The 16,936-nt window shown below is 45.5% G+C and overlaps 1 protein-coding gene across 3 annotated transcripts in view; it reads right to left on the bottom strand.

Annotated features, from left to right (window-relative positions):
• Positions 1 to 2,384: 2,384 nt before the first annotated feature.
• LOC140207715 (NACHT, LRR and PYD domains-containing protein 3-like) overlaps positions 2,385 to 16,936 on the bottom strand; it is a 36,277-nt gene continuing 21,725 nt past the window's right edge. For all 3 annotated transcript variants that reach the window (XM_072276270.1, XM_072276272.1, XM_072276271.1), the window contains 6 exons: positions 16,248 to 16,419; positions 16,080 to 16,145; positions 9,599 to 11,336; positions 8,412 to 8,498; positions 3,926 to 4,093; positions 2,385 to 3,761 (listed from right to left, as the gene is read on the bottom strand). In XM_072276270.1, the coding sequence (XP_072132371.1) occupies positions 3,674 to 3,761; positions 3,926 to 4,093; positions 8,412 to 8,498; positions 9,599 to 11,336; positions 16,080 to 16,145; positions 16,248 to 16,419 (2,319 nt within the window). In that variant the 3' untranslated portion in view covers positions 2,385 to 3,673. The remainder of the gene's footprint in view (positions 3,762 to 3,925; positions 4,094 to 8,411; positions 8,499 to 9,598; positions 11,337 to 16,079; positions 16,146 to 16,247; positions 16,420 to 16,936) is intronic.

Raw genomic sequence — 16,936 nt, 5'->3', positions numbered from 1 at the left:
TTATTCAATGACAACAATATTAAATTAAAACGTATATACAATACGAAAGACTATATAAAACACACATTAAAATACTGTTATTACAATCAATAACACACTCGATCCCGGCATTGTATCCACGGGCACCGCATGTTCCTTCTCCATAGATTCCGTGTGCGACAGTGGTCATTATAAGTCAGTGTCTCACTCCATCCCTGGCGGCCATAGTAACCAAGGATTCGCCAATTTTAAATCAGCGCGTCCCTCCCTCTCTTGTGCTCACTTCTACCAATCTGTCATTCCCTCCCCAGCAGACATTTCCAGTGAAGCGTCGGCCATTTGAAGTCAACGTGTTCTTCACTCCTTCTCTGCCGCTCACTTTAACCAAGGCTTCGCTCCGTCCTTGGTCCCGTTTCAACCCGGCCGAACGGGGTCTCCTTCACTCACCACATCTCTCCCTTTTTCTCAACAACATTAAAGACGGTGAGGGCCGTTATCAATCGGCGACTCACTCCCTTCCTTCCCGATGCTCACTTTATACAAGGTATCACTAACATCAGACATTTTAAGGGAAGCAGCGGCCAGTTTATGTCAGAACGTCACTCTCTCCCATTAGGTCAGTTTACATCTCAGTATGCTGTACGTTATTACTCCAAGCGTCGAGGAGAGAGGAGGATACAGAAACCAGGAAACGTGTGCGGTAAAACTGCCGGTGTCCATACGAAAATAGAAACCGTGCGCAGTATAACTCTCGGTGTGGAGAGATCGGGAAACGTGACTGGGAAAATTCCAGCTTTGGGATATGGAGTGCGGGAACCGTGGTTTGTATAAATTCCGGCGTGCTATGTGGACACCGGGAACGTGGAGCAAAGAATCTCCTGGCGTGGGGACACGGAAACCATCAACCTATCTCAGGACACCCCCAACCATCTTCAAGAAAGCTTACAGAAGTTCCTGAGGTCCGATCGTATCTGCCAGGAGATAGAGCTTCGTCAGTTTTACGAAGTCAACATCCACACGACCCTGGACGTTCCTTGTAACGAATAAACCCACCGACGGTCTGGTCAAACTTCCTAAACACAGCCCGGCGTTCTTTCAAAGACGGAATTCAGACATCCCCGCCAATTTCCAGGATCTCAGTCCCGTTGGAAATGAACTGGAGAGATTCCATTGGGAGTGCGGAATATGGGAGTGAATGGGAAAGGGCGGAGTTTGATTGGGAGCGCGGCCCGTGTGCGTGGACGGGAAGGGACGGCGTCCTGTCGGGCGTGCCGACGTTAGGAAAGGACGGGGAGAGGTGAGGTCCCGTTTTGGCAAAACTATCCTCATCTTCGATTTCATCCTTGGCTACTTATCGACCCTGAAAATAAATGTGATTATTAAACGCCAGGATTCTAATATCCACTTGTACTCCCCTGTCTGTTGTGCCTCTCCCAGTCCCTGCTGCTCCGGGCACCCTGTATCACTCCCCGTCGTCCCACTACTTTTCTTCTGGTCTCTCTGACCACCTCCAGAGAATAAACCGGTGTGGAGGGCAGGTCCTTGTGCTACAGCTTCAAGCTGAGAGTGTCCTCTATCATCCGTTTCAACGCGACAATTTATCTCACTCTGCAGAGAACTTTTCTCCGTGTCTAGGAACAAGAGGGCGAGATTGGACAGCACAGAGGGTGATTCATTCTGTGCCTGACCCCGAGGGTGTGTGATGGGAAGGTACAGAGGGAGCTTCACTCTGTCACTAATCCCAGGAGTGTGTGATGGTTCAGTGTTTAAGAAGCTTCACACAGTGCCTGACAACAGGAGTATGTGATGGGACGGTGTGGACAGATATTCACTCTGTGTTTGACCCCTCGTGTGTGTGATGGGAGGATGTGGAGGGAGCTTCACGCTATGTCCGACCCCGAGCATGTTTTATGGGATGGAGTGGAGGGAGCTGCAAACTGTTTCCGACGACGGGAGTGCGTGACGCTACGGTATAGTCGGAACTTCAATCTGTGTCTGACCGCGGGATGTGCAATGGACGATGAGGGGAAGATTCACACTTTTTTCTGAACCCGGGAACGTGTGATGGGATAGTTAGAAAGAGATTCACGCTCTGTCTGACCACGGGATTGTGTGATGGGACGGTGTAGAGGGAGTTTCACTCTGTGTCTGACCCCTCTCGTACTCGGGATCTCAGTGGACTTACCTCTGATATTATAGTCGATTTAAACTGTGTGCGGAGGCCAGGACAGCGCGGGGGCAGAATCAATAAGCCAGGATAGGGGTTGGGTGGAGACGAGATCCTAGGCACCCAAACTCTGCAAGTTCGCCCTCCCTCACCCTGGAGCTGTGACGCTGTTTCATCAGTGACCCGCTGCTGCAGTGCACAGGGTGCGGGGCCAGCAGAAAACTCAAGTCTGACACCAAAACAGGAAGTTGCAGCGGTTTACTGATTTTATCATGACCAATGTAAATTAAACAATGTGTAAGCTGCTAACCGGCAGGAATAAATAAGCTGCACCCAATTCACTCACAGTCACACACATTTAACAGACCGGCGACAACGGGTGACCAGTTGAATAATCAATCCCGTTTCTCACCGTCACTCTGCATCGGGGAACCGATTATTATGATTATGAAGACACGTAGTCCTCTTTTGTTGTCATTTAGTAATGCATGCATTAAGAAATGATACATTAGTTCCTCCGATGTGATATCAAAAAACACAGGACAAACCAAGACTGAAAAAACGGACAAAACCACATAATTATAACACATAATTACAAACAGTGTAACAATACCATAAGTTGATGAAGAAGTCCGTGAGCACAGTAAAGTTCAAAGCTTCTCAAATGTCCCAAATCTCACGCAGATGGGAGAAGGAAGAAAAGCTCTCCGTGCCATGCCGACCACAATCTGAGTCTGAGTCATCCGAAAACTTCGAGCTCTGATCAGCTCTGCGACACCGAGAACTGAGCGCCATCTTTGTCCGAAAGATTCCACCTCCTTCTCGGTCGCCAAAAGCAGGCAAGGCCGTGGATTTTGAGGCCTACTCTCGGAAAGATTCCCGACGACACAGTAATGACAACAGCAGATGGGCGTTTCAGAAATGTAGCCAAATGTTCCTTTGTGCTTTCACGTCCATTCTCCATCAAATCAGAATTGTCCACGGCCCCTATTTAACAGATACGACATCATTTTTCACCGGAGAACTGCGCACGCACAGGCGCGCTGCTATCTTCTCCTCCCGTATGATTATAAAATCACAGTTCGGGGCCGAGTCAGAGATCCCTGCAAATCCAGGTTTACTGCCGAGGGATTTGTCTATTTAACATTATTATATCAACCAGACTGCTGAATTCACCTTACTCTGCAAAGGGAGCAAAACGATTCTCTCCCAGGATAATCCCATCCCGGGTCAACAGTGTCCTTGACTGAGCCCCTGAATCCGGGCTCTTCCTGTCTGTGTAAATCTCCGTCGCCCCACTTGGGGGAGCTCTCGAACCCGGACACGCGCCGGAAGCAGCAGCGCTCTGCAGGAGGCGGAATTATGTCACTACGGGACCTCTTCGGACAAAACAGATCACGAAACTGGAGCGAGTTCCGGTAGAACCGTTGGGAATTACACCTGGAGTGTGGCCATTAAAGGAGAGGGCAAGGAAATAGGCCAAAATGTCCCCATTCAGCGGGCGGGGTTTTTCGGACATTCAGATGTTCAAGGATCAACTCTCAGTCCGGGTCTGGTTTCCTGCAGAGACTCCAGTTCCATTCTCCCGTTCTCACTGAAGGGATTCCAGTCCAGCCTGAAACAGATGGAAGAATAAAGATGGAATAAACAGATTACACAACAGTGTCAGTAACAGTAGACTGGGGTTAATGTTTCAACAACACTCACAGACAAATATCACCAGAAAACCCACGGATCCACTGATATTTTATCACATTGCACATTAATATAAACACTCACCCGATCTGCTCCAGAGTCGGGTGGGTCAGTATGAGGCGGTGAAGAGCGGGGACAGATCGGTCTGTGAGCAAGTTTGATCCCAGGTACAGCTCCGTCAGTGATGGGTTCGCACTGAGAGCGAAGAAGAGATCCTCGGCATCAGAATCTGTGAGACCTACATCCCACAGCCTGGAGAGGAGAGAGAGTGAGGGGGAAGGACACAGAGAGAAAGGAGACAGTAAAAATCCCCAGTGTTTATCAGTAAGGCAATTACTGATCACATTTTTCCCCTTCGGCAGTTGAAATGGGCACGACTGCGCAAGCGTGTGTAAGTCGGACCGTGAGGCAGCTTAAGTGTTTAAAAGCGAGAAGATTAACGAAGCGGGCGACGTTGTAGAGGGTGACGGAGTAGAAGGAGACTTCATTCCAAGTGAGGTAAGGCCGGGTAAGTTCCTTAAATTAATTTAATTACCTTAAGAGTAGGTAATAGAGGCAGCAGTTAGGACAGTTGAGTGCTCCATTTTCAGTACGTGGGAAGTCAGGGCGAGCACAATTGTCGCTGATGACGACACCTATGAAAGGTGCATCAAGCTGCAGCTCCTGACAAACAGAGTTAGGCAGCTGGAGCTGGATGAACTTCGGATCATTCGGAAGGCAGAGGCAGAAATAGAGAGGAGTTACAGGGAGATAGTCACCCCTAAGAGTCAGGAGACAGGTAGCTGGGTGACTGTCAGGAGAGGGAAGGGGAAGAGACAGAAAGAGCAGAGCACCTCTGTGGCCGTTCCCATCAATAATAAGTACATCATTTTGGATACTGTTGATGGGGACGGCCTACCAGGGACAAGTTGCAGTGGTTGCGTCTCTGGCACCGAGACGGGACCCTCAGCTCAGAAGGGAAGAAGGGAAAAGAGGAGAGCAGTTGTGATAGGGGATTCGATAGTTGGGGGACAGATAGGAGCTTCTGTGGGAGAGGTCTAGAATCTCGGATGGTCTGTTGTCTCCCTGGTGCCAGGGTCCGCGATATCTCGGATCGAGTTCTCAGTATTCTCAAGAGGGAGGGCGAGCAGCCGGATGTTGTGGTCCATGTAGGGACCTATAACGTGGGTAGGAAGAGTCAGGAGCTCCTGAAAGGCGAGTTTAGGAAGTTAGGTGCCAAGTTGAAGGACAGGAGCTCCAGGATAGCCATCTCAGGATTGCTACCAGTGCCAAGTGCAGGCCAGTTTAGAAATAGTAAGATAGCGCAGATCAACACTTTGGTTCAAGACATGGTGCAGGAGGAAGGCTTCAGATTTGTAGATAATTGGGCAGTTTTCCAGGGAAGGTGGGACCACTTCCGGCGGGACGGTTTACATCTGAACTGGAGGGGGACAAATATTCTCGCAGGTAGGTTTGCTAGAGAGGCTCCAGTGGATTTAAACTAGATACGGGGGCGGGGTGGGGGCGGAAGACGAGGGGAACCAGAATGTGGGAACAGACGTAGGGGAGAAGGAAGAAAAAAAAGAGATAATAAAGTTGTTTGCACCGTTAGTGATAAACAGAGAGTTAGAGGCGGAAAGTTCCTTAAATGCATTTATTTTAATGCTAGGAGCATTGTAAGAAAGGTGGATGAGCTTAGAGCATGGATTGATTCCTGGAAGTATGATGTTGTAGCTATTAGTGAAACATGGTTGCAGGAGGGGTGTGATTGGCAACTAAATATTCCTGGATTCCTTTGCTTCAGATGTGATAGGATCGGATGGACAAGAGGAGGAGGTGTTGCATTGCTTGTCAGAGAAAATATTACAGCGGTGCTCTGGCAGGATAGATTGAAGGGCTCGTTTAGGGAGGCTATTTGGGTGGAATTGAAGAACGGGAAAGGTGTAGTAACACTTATAGGGATGTATCGTAGACCACCAAATGGGGAGCGAGAATTGGAGGAACAAATTTGTAAGGAGATAGTAGATATTTGTAATAAGCACAAGGTTGTGATTGTGGGAGCTTTTAATTTTCCACACATAGACTGGGAAGCCTATACTGCAAAAGGGCTGGATGGTTTGGAGTTTGTAAAATGTGTGCAGGATAATTTTTTTTTTGCGGCGATACATGGAGGTACCAACTAGAGCAGGGGCAGTGTTGGATTTCCTATTAGGGAATGAGATAGGTCAGGTGACGGAGGTTTGTTTTGGGAAGCACTTCGGGTCCAATGATCACAATGCCATTAGTTTCAATATAATTATGGAAAAGGATCGGCCTGGACCCAGGGTTGAGATTTTTGATTGGAGAAAGGCTAACTGCAAGGAGATGCGAAAGGATTTAGAAGGAGTGGATTGGGACAATTTGTTTTTATGGCAAGATGTAATAGAGAAATGGAGGTCATTTAAAGGGGAAATTTGGAGAGTACAGGATCTTCATGTTCCTGTTGGGTTGAGAGGAAAGGTTAAAAGTTTGAGAGAGCCATGGTTTTCAAGGGATATTGGAAACTTGGTTCGGAATAAGAGAGATATCTGCAAGAAATATAGGCAGCATGGAGTAAATGAGGTGCTCGAGGAATATAAGGAATGTAAAAAGAATCTTAAGAAAGAAATTAGAAAAGCTAAAAGTATATACGAGGTTGCTTTGGCAAGTAATGTGAAAATAAATCCAAAGGGTTTCTACAGTTATATTAATAGCAAACGGATAGTGAGGGATAAAATTGGTCCCTGAGAGAACCACAGTGGACAGCTATGTGTGGAGCCAGAAGAGATTGGGGAGATTTTAAACAATTTCTTTTCTTCGGTATTCACTAAGGAGAAGACTATTGAATTATGTAAGGGAATCAGATGGGGAAGTTATGGAAACTATGATGATTAAAGAAGAGCTAGTACTGCCGATTTTGAGTAATATAAAAGTGGATAAGTCTCCAGGTCCTGACAGGATATTCCCCAGAACCTTGCGGGAAGTTCGTGTGAAATAACAGGGGCTCTGACAGAAATATTTCAAATGTCATTAGAAATGGGGAGGGTGCCGGAGGATTGGCGTATTACTCATGTTGTTCCGTTGTTTAAAAAGGGTTCTAAGAGGAAATCTAGCAATTATCAGCCTGTGACTTTGCCGTCAGTGGTGGGTAAATTGATGGAAAGTATTCTTAGAGATGGTATGTATAATTATCTGAATAGACCAAGTCTGATTAGGTACAGTTAACATGGATTTGTACGTGGAATGCCAAGTTTAACAAATCTTATTGAATTTTTTGAAGAGGTTACTAGGAAAGCTGACGAGGTTAAAGCGGTGGATGCTATCTATATGGACTTCAGTAAGGCCTTTGACACGGTTCCACACGGAAGGTTAGTTAGGAATTTTCAATCGTTAGGTATTAATATTGAAATAGTTAAATGGATTCAGCGTTGGCTGGATGGGAGACACCAGAGAGTAGTGGTGGATGACTTTTTCTCAGATTGGAGGCCGGTGACTAGTGGTGTGCCTCAGGGATCTGTACTGGGTCCAATGCTGTTTGTCATATACATTAATGATCTGGATGATGGGGTGGTAAATTGGATTGGTAAGTATGCAGATGATACTAAGATAGGTGGAGTTGTGGATAATGAAATAGGTTTTCAAAGTTGCAGAGAGATTTAGGCCAGTTAGTAGAGTGGCCTGAAAGATGGCAGATGGAGTTTAATGCTGATACATGTGAGGTGCTACATTTTGGTAGGACTAATCAAAATAGGACGTACATGAAAAATGTTAGGGCATTGAAGAATGCAGTAGAACAGAGGGATCAAGGAATAATGGTGCATAGTTCCCTGAGGGTGGAATCTCATGTGGATAGGGTGGTGAAGAAAGCTTTTGGTATGCTGCCTTTATAAATCAGAGCATTGAGTATAGGAGTTGTGATGTAATGCAAAATTGTACAACGCATTGGTAAGGCCAAATATGGAGGATTGTGTACAGTTCTGGTCACCGAATTATAGGAAATATGTCAACAAAATAGAAAGAGTACAGAGAAGATTTATAAGAATATTACCTGGGTTTCATCATCTAAGTTACAGAGAAAGGTTGAACAAGTTGAGTCTTTATTCTTTGGAGCGTAGGAGGTTGCGGGGGGAGGGCGGGACTTGACAGAGGTATTTTAAATTATGAGAGGGATAGATGAAGTTCACGTGGATAGGCTTTTTCCATTGAGAGTAGGGGAGATTCAAACAAAAGGACATGAGTTAAGATTTAAAGGGCAAAAATTCAGGGGTTACATGAGGAGCAACTTCTTTACTCAGATAGTGGTAGCTGTGTGGAACGAGCTTCCAGCAGAAGTGGTTGAGGCAGGTTCAATATTGTCATTTAAAGTTAAATTGGATAGCTATATGTAGAGCAAAGGAATGGAGGGGTATGGGCAGAGTGGAGGTTGGTGGAACTAGGTGAGAGTAAGCGTTCGGCACAGACTAGAAGGGCGAGATGGCCTGTTTCTGTGCTGTAATTGTTATATGGATATATTAATGTTCAGTGTCAGACACCCAGTGACTGTAAACACAATCTCCCACAGTCTGGTACTTACCACAGTTTCTGTATTTTACACTCCGGGTTCCTCAGAGCCGCAGACACCAGTTTCACTCCTGAATCTCCCAGTTTATTCTCCCCAAGTCTAAACACAACCAGACAAATTGACGAACAAAGTGATTCAAACCGTGGGTCTGAAGGAATTTCTCTCACTTGGATATTTCAGGAATGATTAAACCCTTCAGTGTAGCACTGATTGGAGTTCCCATCACTGTCAATGTCCCTCACTGCCCAGCTCCACGGTAGTCACTGAATGCCAGTAATTTTGTCTGTCGGTGAGACCCTGTAAACTCCACATATTCTGTCCCATTCCCCGATGGTCAGAAAATTGTTACTGACGAGTGAGTGTCGGAAGAGGCAGGGTTGGATGGCAGAAAGTCCTACAGTGAGGAGAGTTGTGGGTGGAGATTGTCCATGGGAGTTTGTGGAAGTCAGATCCCAGGAGGACGAGGTGGGGAGAGAGATCCCACAGGGGGAAAGGGATGAGAAAGAGAGATCCCCAAAGGAGGAAGGGAGATGGGGAAGAGAGACCCTACAGGACGAAGTGTATGTGGAAGAGAGATCCCACAGGAGGATACAGATGGGAAAATAAAATCCCACAAGACAGGAGGCAGAAATAGATTGCACAAGAGGGGTGGGTCTGAACAGAGTCCCACAATCGGGAGAGGAGAGGAGCCGACTGTGCTGAGCAAAGCCACAGATTTCGACTGATGGTGATAGTCACACACGGGGAATGTCAGGGGAGGACAATCTCACAATGGTATTCTTCCCTTCTCATTGGGGCAGTCTGCTGACGGTCTCTTGTCCCTCACTGGGAAGTGGGTGTGAATCTCCGACCCACCTGCTGCAGTCAGTGTCGGTCTGGGTGTCAGTAACAGTGAGAAGGAATATTGTCAATGGATGTGTCACAGGCAGCGAGAAACACGGCCATTCCTGTAATTTACTACCATTAAACCAGTGGCCGTTGTTCACTGATCTGATGAACTCTCCAACATCCCTTCACAAGGAACCACAGAACCCTCCTGGCCTTGGGGAATTGCTGACCGATTCCCCCCGCCCCCCCGCCCCATCATTTCACACTGTTCTTCACGATCTGATTTACTACAGTTTTACCAAAATCCCTTGACATTGAAACAACACAATTGGACAGTTTCACAGATCTGAGTGAGAGTTAAATTAAGTTACCTCAAATCCTGGCACTTGTGCAGCCCGGGTCCCAGCCGCTGGATTCCTTCACACTGAATGTGGCAGCACTCCAGGTCGAGCTGTTTTATTGTATCACAGAGTCCGATGGCACGAGACAGGACTGCACAGTCAATCGGGGTCAGTGTCATTCCACGGAATGAAAGTCTTTCTACAGATCCCAGTGAAGCCTGAGCCAGCCCACGATTCTGAGACTCAAACAGGTAATTCAATGTGTTCAGGAGGCTCCTTTTACCAGCATCACTCCTCATGTCTCCACTCTGGCGTTTAACCTCCTCCTTCACCCAGTCAATCACCCGGCAGGTTGTTTCATGAGGAAATGGACCCACAAACTCCTCCAGGCCCCGAGCTGTCATTGGGGAGGAGAGACCAGCAACAAAACGGAGAAATACCTCAAATCGCCCATCTGTCGTGTTGTGGGCTTCAGTGAGGAATTTCAGGATATCCTCGGGATGTGGATTCAGGAATTGTGCGACTGCAGCTATAAACTCTTGGATGGTGAGGTGTGGGAATGTGTACACCACACACCGGGCAGAATCCTCTCTCTCCAAAAGCTCCATCAGGAACCCGGACAGGAACTGGGAAGGATGCAGATTGTACTTGATCAAATCTCCATCTGTGAACACAATCTTCTTCTCGGACACTCCTGTGAAGGCCATCTGACCAACCCTGAGTAACACATCACGGGGGTTCTCAATCTCACGGTTGTGGTTTTTCAGGATGTTGTAAATATAGTAGGAATATAGTTGGGTGGTGGTCTTGGGAACTCGCTGCGGGTCCCTGACTCTTTGTGTGAAGAAGGGGCCCAGTGCCAGAGCGAGGATCCAGCAGTAGGAGGGGTTGTAGCTCATGGTGTACAGGATCTCGTTCTCCTCCACGTGTTTGAAAACAGCTGCTGCCACCGTCTGATCTTCAAAATGCCGGATAAAATATTCCTTCCGTTCCTCACCAACAAATCCCAGGATTTCAGCCCAGACACTGATCTCCGCATTTTCCAATAATTGTAAAGCAGTGGGTCGGGTTGTCACCAGCACTGAACACCCTGGGAGCAGCTTGTGCTGGATTAAATTGTACACAATGTCAGACACTTCACACCACCACTCGGGATCTGGGCACTGGTGCTTGGGTTCTGTATCTCTCCGACTGTCAGCAAAATCGATTCTGTGTTTGAATTCATCTAGACCATCGAATATAAACAGTAATCCCTTTGGGTTCTTCCAGACCTCTCTCAGGAATTCCCCAAAGTAAGGATACTGATCCAGAATCAGTTCCCTCAGGTTTATTCTGCAATTAATCGTGTTTAACTCCCTGAATTTGAAACTGAAGACAAACTGGAATTGTCGATATATTTCCCCCGTGCTCCAGTCATAAACGATCTTTTGTACCATTGTCGTTTTCCCAATTCCCGGGATTCCGGCCACTGCTGCTGAACTCCCAGATTTCGATTTCCTCCGGGAAAAGCTGCTCTGAAACAACTGATCAGTCCGGATTTTTTCCAGCTCTCCGCGAAGGTGTTTCTTTCTCCATTTTTCATGGGTTCGGCCTGTCGCCAGCAGTTCATGTTCCACCAGTCTCCGATCTCGAACAGTAGAAATGACCGTGAGCTCAGCGTATCGATCAACCAGCTGGTAAATCTTCACCTTCTCCCTAATCAGGATCGTGTTCACTCTCAGTGTTTCTGTTTGTGCCCGCAGAGTCTCTTTGTGTTTCGCTTGAACGTCTTCCAAGGGGAAAGAGATATGAACCAGAAAATATCAGACTTCCACCATCTAATATTCAGCGAACAGTGAAGGTGGAAGTTCCTACCGCTATTTCGTTATAATCTTCCTGCCCACATAAAGACACATGTGATTTTCCTGTCCAGAGACTCTTCCTGACACCCAATGATTTTTGACAGATCATCAATAATGACTCCACAATCTCTTTCATAACAGCCCCTTACTGATGGGCCACTCTGGCGTCCTGGTGGCCTCATCCTTTGTTTTTCACTGCCCTGAACTTGTTTGAAAATTTCACACCAGTTCCTCAGCTCTCAGCAATGTCCTCTGACCCAACACCAGTCATCCTTCTGCATTGGAATCACACAGTAATATTTTGAATTAACAACTTTAATTCCCATTCATAGACAATTTCTGCTCATCACTACCTCTCAGTCAACCTGCTTCATCGCAAAAGTCCACATGAAACCTTTACTCCTTCAGCTCAGCCATTCTGCCTCTTCACCCTTCCAAATATCCAATGATAGCCCTTGATCTGAACTATAATATCCATTTCCTAAAGCTCTTCAACCTTTTTCCAGAATCGTCTTTATTGTTGTATTTGTTATCCGGGGTATTGTACAGATAAATTAGGGATAAAACGTGAACAAAATATGCATAGATTCCTTGAGAAAATCCATGTTGAATATGCCGGGCAACTGTTGTCACTAGTTCACTGGGAAAGTTTCCTGTTCCACTGCAAAAAGAGATGGAATCAAACGAGTTTGTGAGTTGTGAGGAATTTTGGCTGCAGAGTGTGTTCAATTTATTTCTTTGGCCAATAAGCTGGTCTACCGTTGGGATATATTGCAATGTTACAAATAATAATGAATAAACAGGAAAAGAAGCCGTCTTACATGTAAGGGGGTTTCGACTTTTATGTTACTGCGGAGGCTAATTAAAACTGCGTCTTTGTTATCTTAATCTGGGGAATGCGGCTTTGTTGTGTTAAACGCTGAGAAAGTTTGCGTTAGCAGCTTGTTTTGGTTTAGAGGGTGCTATTAACCAATTGGGATAGTTGTTATGGTTTTGGTTTATTTGAAGATACTGTATGCGGGGGTTTTGGGGCAGAAGGCGGGAGAGCGAGACAGAGGATGGACCAGGTGCTGTGAGTCCGCTAACGGGGTCGGACCCGGAGACGGAGACGGACTCGTGTGGAGCGTCTGGTCGACCACCGTTGTTGGTCCCAGGTGGCCGGTCGAGGTGGTCCGAGGGGGTCGCAGGGTGAAGGGTGAAGAAGAAGGTCCTTGAGCTCCAACTGTTTGTGCACCAAGAGATTGAACTTTGATAAGTGTGGCGCCTTTTATTTTCCTTTTATATTTTAGTCTCTTTTAATTATATAGTTCCAGTAATAAACTGTATAACATTTAATTGCATCTGGTGTATTGTCTGTTATTTGGGCGGGGTGGGGTAAATCACACAGCATCCACACAAACAAATTACTCAGTTTGCCAAAGCAGAGGCTGTTTCCCTAAACGACAGCGAACGAGCGACCCTGAGGGTGGCCGGGGGGCTACATACAGATTGGAAAAAAAAAATAGTGACAGTTGAAACTATGAAGCAAGTGCAGATTATAAGCGTCTATTTTACCCCGTCAATCAGCTTAACAGGACTGTGGTCAACCATGATACGGTTGATAAAGGGATGTGAAAAATTGAAGACGTTAGGAAGTGAATGTATTTATATGGACACTGGGAATCTGAGAGGTGGCGAATATTGAATTGGATTACTTCACTTGGGCACTGATTTAATTGGATCACGGCGCTTTTTTATTCCCCTTTTGATTTCTATCTTTGAAACTGTGCCTGGATCGATAATATTAGTTTTAACATGTTTACCAACAAGTTAGATTTCCAACTCTTGTCCATTAACGTAATAAGCAATACATGTAAGTTCAAGTAACAAATCTGAGCCAACATCTCAATCAAAACACTTACATTTTGAAGAGAATGTTCAGCTATTTAACCATGAAGTGAAAGCCAACTTACACATGAACTTTGTGCCTTCCTTGCAGAAAGAGTGCAACCACTTTGATTCAGATATAGCACACACCTTATCAGGAGATACAGGAGTAGATAAGCTACACAGAGCTGTTACAAATGAGAGTGCCGTCGTAGAAGTGGATTCCAACTTTCCTAAAAATGAATCTGAATTGCCTTACATTAACAGATTGAAGAGGATATAACGTTTAAAGTGTGTCAAGGAGATATCCTGCAGTTAAAGTATTTTAAATATGGATAATGTAGCTAAGCTTCATAGCAGTTATGGAAAGGAGAACAGATGGATTGGACATAGATATCCTGAAGTTGAAGGATTATTTTGATTGTATACCACAGCGCTGATTGAAGGTAATTCTTCACCCATTAAACCGGAGTCATTCAAAAGTGAGTAGTGGGACTTTGGGGCCAATGTGCCCCCTTAGGTGCCAAAGGAATAAATTGTAAGGAAAATTTAACATCAAGGTTTATCAGTGGTTTAACTGATAAAAGGTGGTATTCTCAGATACTGAGAGTAAAAAACAAAGAAAATGTTCTGACAAGAGTAGAGTATAAATACTGGAAATGAGTTCTAAGACCAGTCTGGGAGTGAATGACAATCGTTAAGAAAAAAGCAAAAGGCTTTTGTGAATACATCAAAGGCAAGAGAGGTTCAGTGTATCAAGACACTGCCAAGGGTATGTGGGTCATCAGTGTATGAGGAAACCTCCAGGGCTGTTTGGAGGCGTTCGACCAAGTACCGGGTCACTTTCAGAATTGCATGGTGCTTCACAGTGTATTATGATCTAGCCAGGTGTTTCTTCAGATTTCCCCATCATCAACACCCTGCCAGAGGTATATGCAATCAATGGTTCTAATGTGGATTAAATGAAGTATATTTTAATACTCGTGCTTATTGTGCTGCGTGGGAGTTGGGCTGAAGGAACGGATTCATTATTTTTTAGAGATACAGTACAGTAGCAACCACTTCCAGCCATGCGCTCACACTGCCCAACTAAACCGATGTGACCAAATAACCTATTGATCTGTACATCTGGACTTGGACTGATTGAAGACAGTCAGCATGGCTTCGTGGGTAATAGGCCATGTCTAGCCAATCTTATAGAGTTCTTTGAGGAAGTTACCCGGAACGTTGATAAAGACCAGATAGTGGATGTTGTCTATATAGTCTTTAGTAAGGTATATGACAAGATCCCACATGGGAGTTTTGTCAAGAAGGTTTAGTGCTCGGCATTCAAGATGAGGTTGTAAATTGGACTCAACACTGGCTGACTGATGGTTGCCTGTTTGACTGGAGACAAGTGACACGTACTGCAGGGTCGGGGTTGGGTCCATTGTTGTTTGTCATTATATCAAAGATCTCGATTATAATGTAGCTCACTGGATCAGCACATTTGAGATGATATCAATATTGTGGGTGTACTCGACAACGAGGAATCCTATCGTGACTCGCAGCTGGATCTGGAACTTCAGGAAAAATGGCTGAAAATCACAAATACAAATTAATGCAGACAAGCGCGAGGGTCCGACACAGTGAATGGTAGGACACTGAGGAATGTGGTAGAATAAAAAGATCTGGGAATACAGGTCCATAATTCATTGAAAATGGCGTCACAGGTAGACAGGGTAATAAAGAAAGCTTTTGGCATATTATTCTTCATAAATCAAAGTACTGAGTACAGGAGATGGGATGTTTTGTTGAAGTTGTGTGAGACATTGTTGAGGTCTAGTTATGATGACCTACAGGAAAGATGGAAATAAGGTTGAAAGAGTACAGAGAACATTTTGCACGGACGTTGCCATATCTGGAAGACCTGAATTATAACGAAAGTTTGAATGGATTGGGATTGTGATCCTTGGAACGCGGAAAATTGAGAGGAGCTTTGATAGAGGTATATAAATTTATGGGGGGTATAAATCGGCAAAATGTAAGCTAGCATGTTCGACTGACAATATGTGGGACTACAACGAGAGGCCATGGTGAACTTTTTAAAGGGAATATATTGGGAAAATCCTTCACTCAGATGTTTGTCATTGTGTGAAACAAGCTGCCAGCACAAGTGACGCATGTAAGCTCGACTTCAACGTTTAAGAGAAGTTTGGATAAGTACATCGATGGAGGTCAGTGGGAGTAGGCCTGATGCTGTGCAGTACTTTTCTATGACTCCAGCTTCAGAATGTGGGAAGAAACTGGAGCATCCAGAAGAAACCCGCACGGCCACAAGAGACAGTACAATCTCCTTACGGACTGGAAGCGGGAATTGAACCTAGATCACTGATGCTGAAAAACTGTACGCTCACCGCAACTCTAGCATGTCGTCCTAACCGTGGAAGAACTTCTCGACTCTTCCACTCTCAGACAATCTGGGGCTATCTGCTGTGTCAGCAGCCAGCATTGTTGGAATTCACAACACATCAGCAGACTGCCAGCAATGTCTGTGTTTCTTGGGCAGCAGGACCTTGCTGGATGTAAATGCCTAGGTGACTCTTACGCATACTGAACTGAGTTATTTGCACAACATGTCAGGAATGGTCTGAAGTGTAGCTTCAACTCAGAATACCAATTGACTGATAGTGATTTCCAGTCATGACCACCCCTTTCCACAAACACTGACAGCTGGGCTCCTAGTTTCAGCAATCTGTGAACAATTGCTGTTCAGCTTCATTTCTGTCAAGTAATCAGTTTCAATCATTTATTTCATCACTCACCCCTCAGCTGCGATGGTAACTCACAAAAGCCTCGGCTGACATTCATGTGTTCATATGGATCAGGACCTGTTGACATCGAAAAACTTTCATGGAATTGGGTGCCAAGTGCATTGTTAAATATGGAAAGTTTCAATCTGATTTAGGGCAGAGTGTGTTATTTCACTGTACCGAGTTCCTGGATTTCCATCAGTATTTTGTCCAACTTTGGTAACTCCTTCCTCATTTCCACAAAGGATTCCCACATCACCCTCTGGGCCTGGGCGCCTTTTTCCATCACCAGACTGAGGAAGAGTTTGGAACTCTCTTCCTGGTTTCTCCTCTCAACGAGCTTCGTGACTTCCTGTGAATAACAACAGTGAAGATCAGACGGAGAGACACAGAACGATGAGGAAAATATCTGCTCATTGATCGGACATTCAAATAGTCTCTTTGCCCAAGGACACCGGGGCAACCACTGGTCTGTCTCCTGATCCATTCTGCAAATCTATGGGTTCATACAATGGAACCAAAACACGAACTAAAGGTAATAACAAGTTAATATTATTGTTGCAGAGTGAAGTAATCTCCTTTGCACATTCCTTTATAATGCCTGTGGACCTGTGACATGTTTTTTTTTGGTGATGGCAATGTGAGATAGACGTTTGCCATTAACCCGTAGACTATGCCTCGTAACAACTCTACTGCTGCTGCACAATGCATTGTCTCATGGACAAAGAGCTTCGCGGCGCTCTCCGGTCTGGTTCTGTCTCTTTCAGTATGATGAAAGTGACATGACATGGATGTGATCAGTGAGAACATTTCTTACCCACAAGCACTCGGGGTGATGACCTCTATTGGCAGATACCACAGTTGAAAAG

This window comes from Mobula birostris, chromosome 13 (assembly GCF_030028105.1).
Source record: "Mobula birostris isolate sMobBir1 chromosome 13, sMobBir1.hap1, whole genome shotgun sequence".
Classification (NCBI taxonomy): domain Eukaryota; kingdom Metazoa; phylum Chordata; class Chondrichthyes; order Myliobatiformes; family Myliobatidae; genus Mobula; species Mobula birostris.
This window is presented reverse-complemented; position numbering and strand designations above follow the sequence as displayed.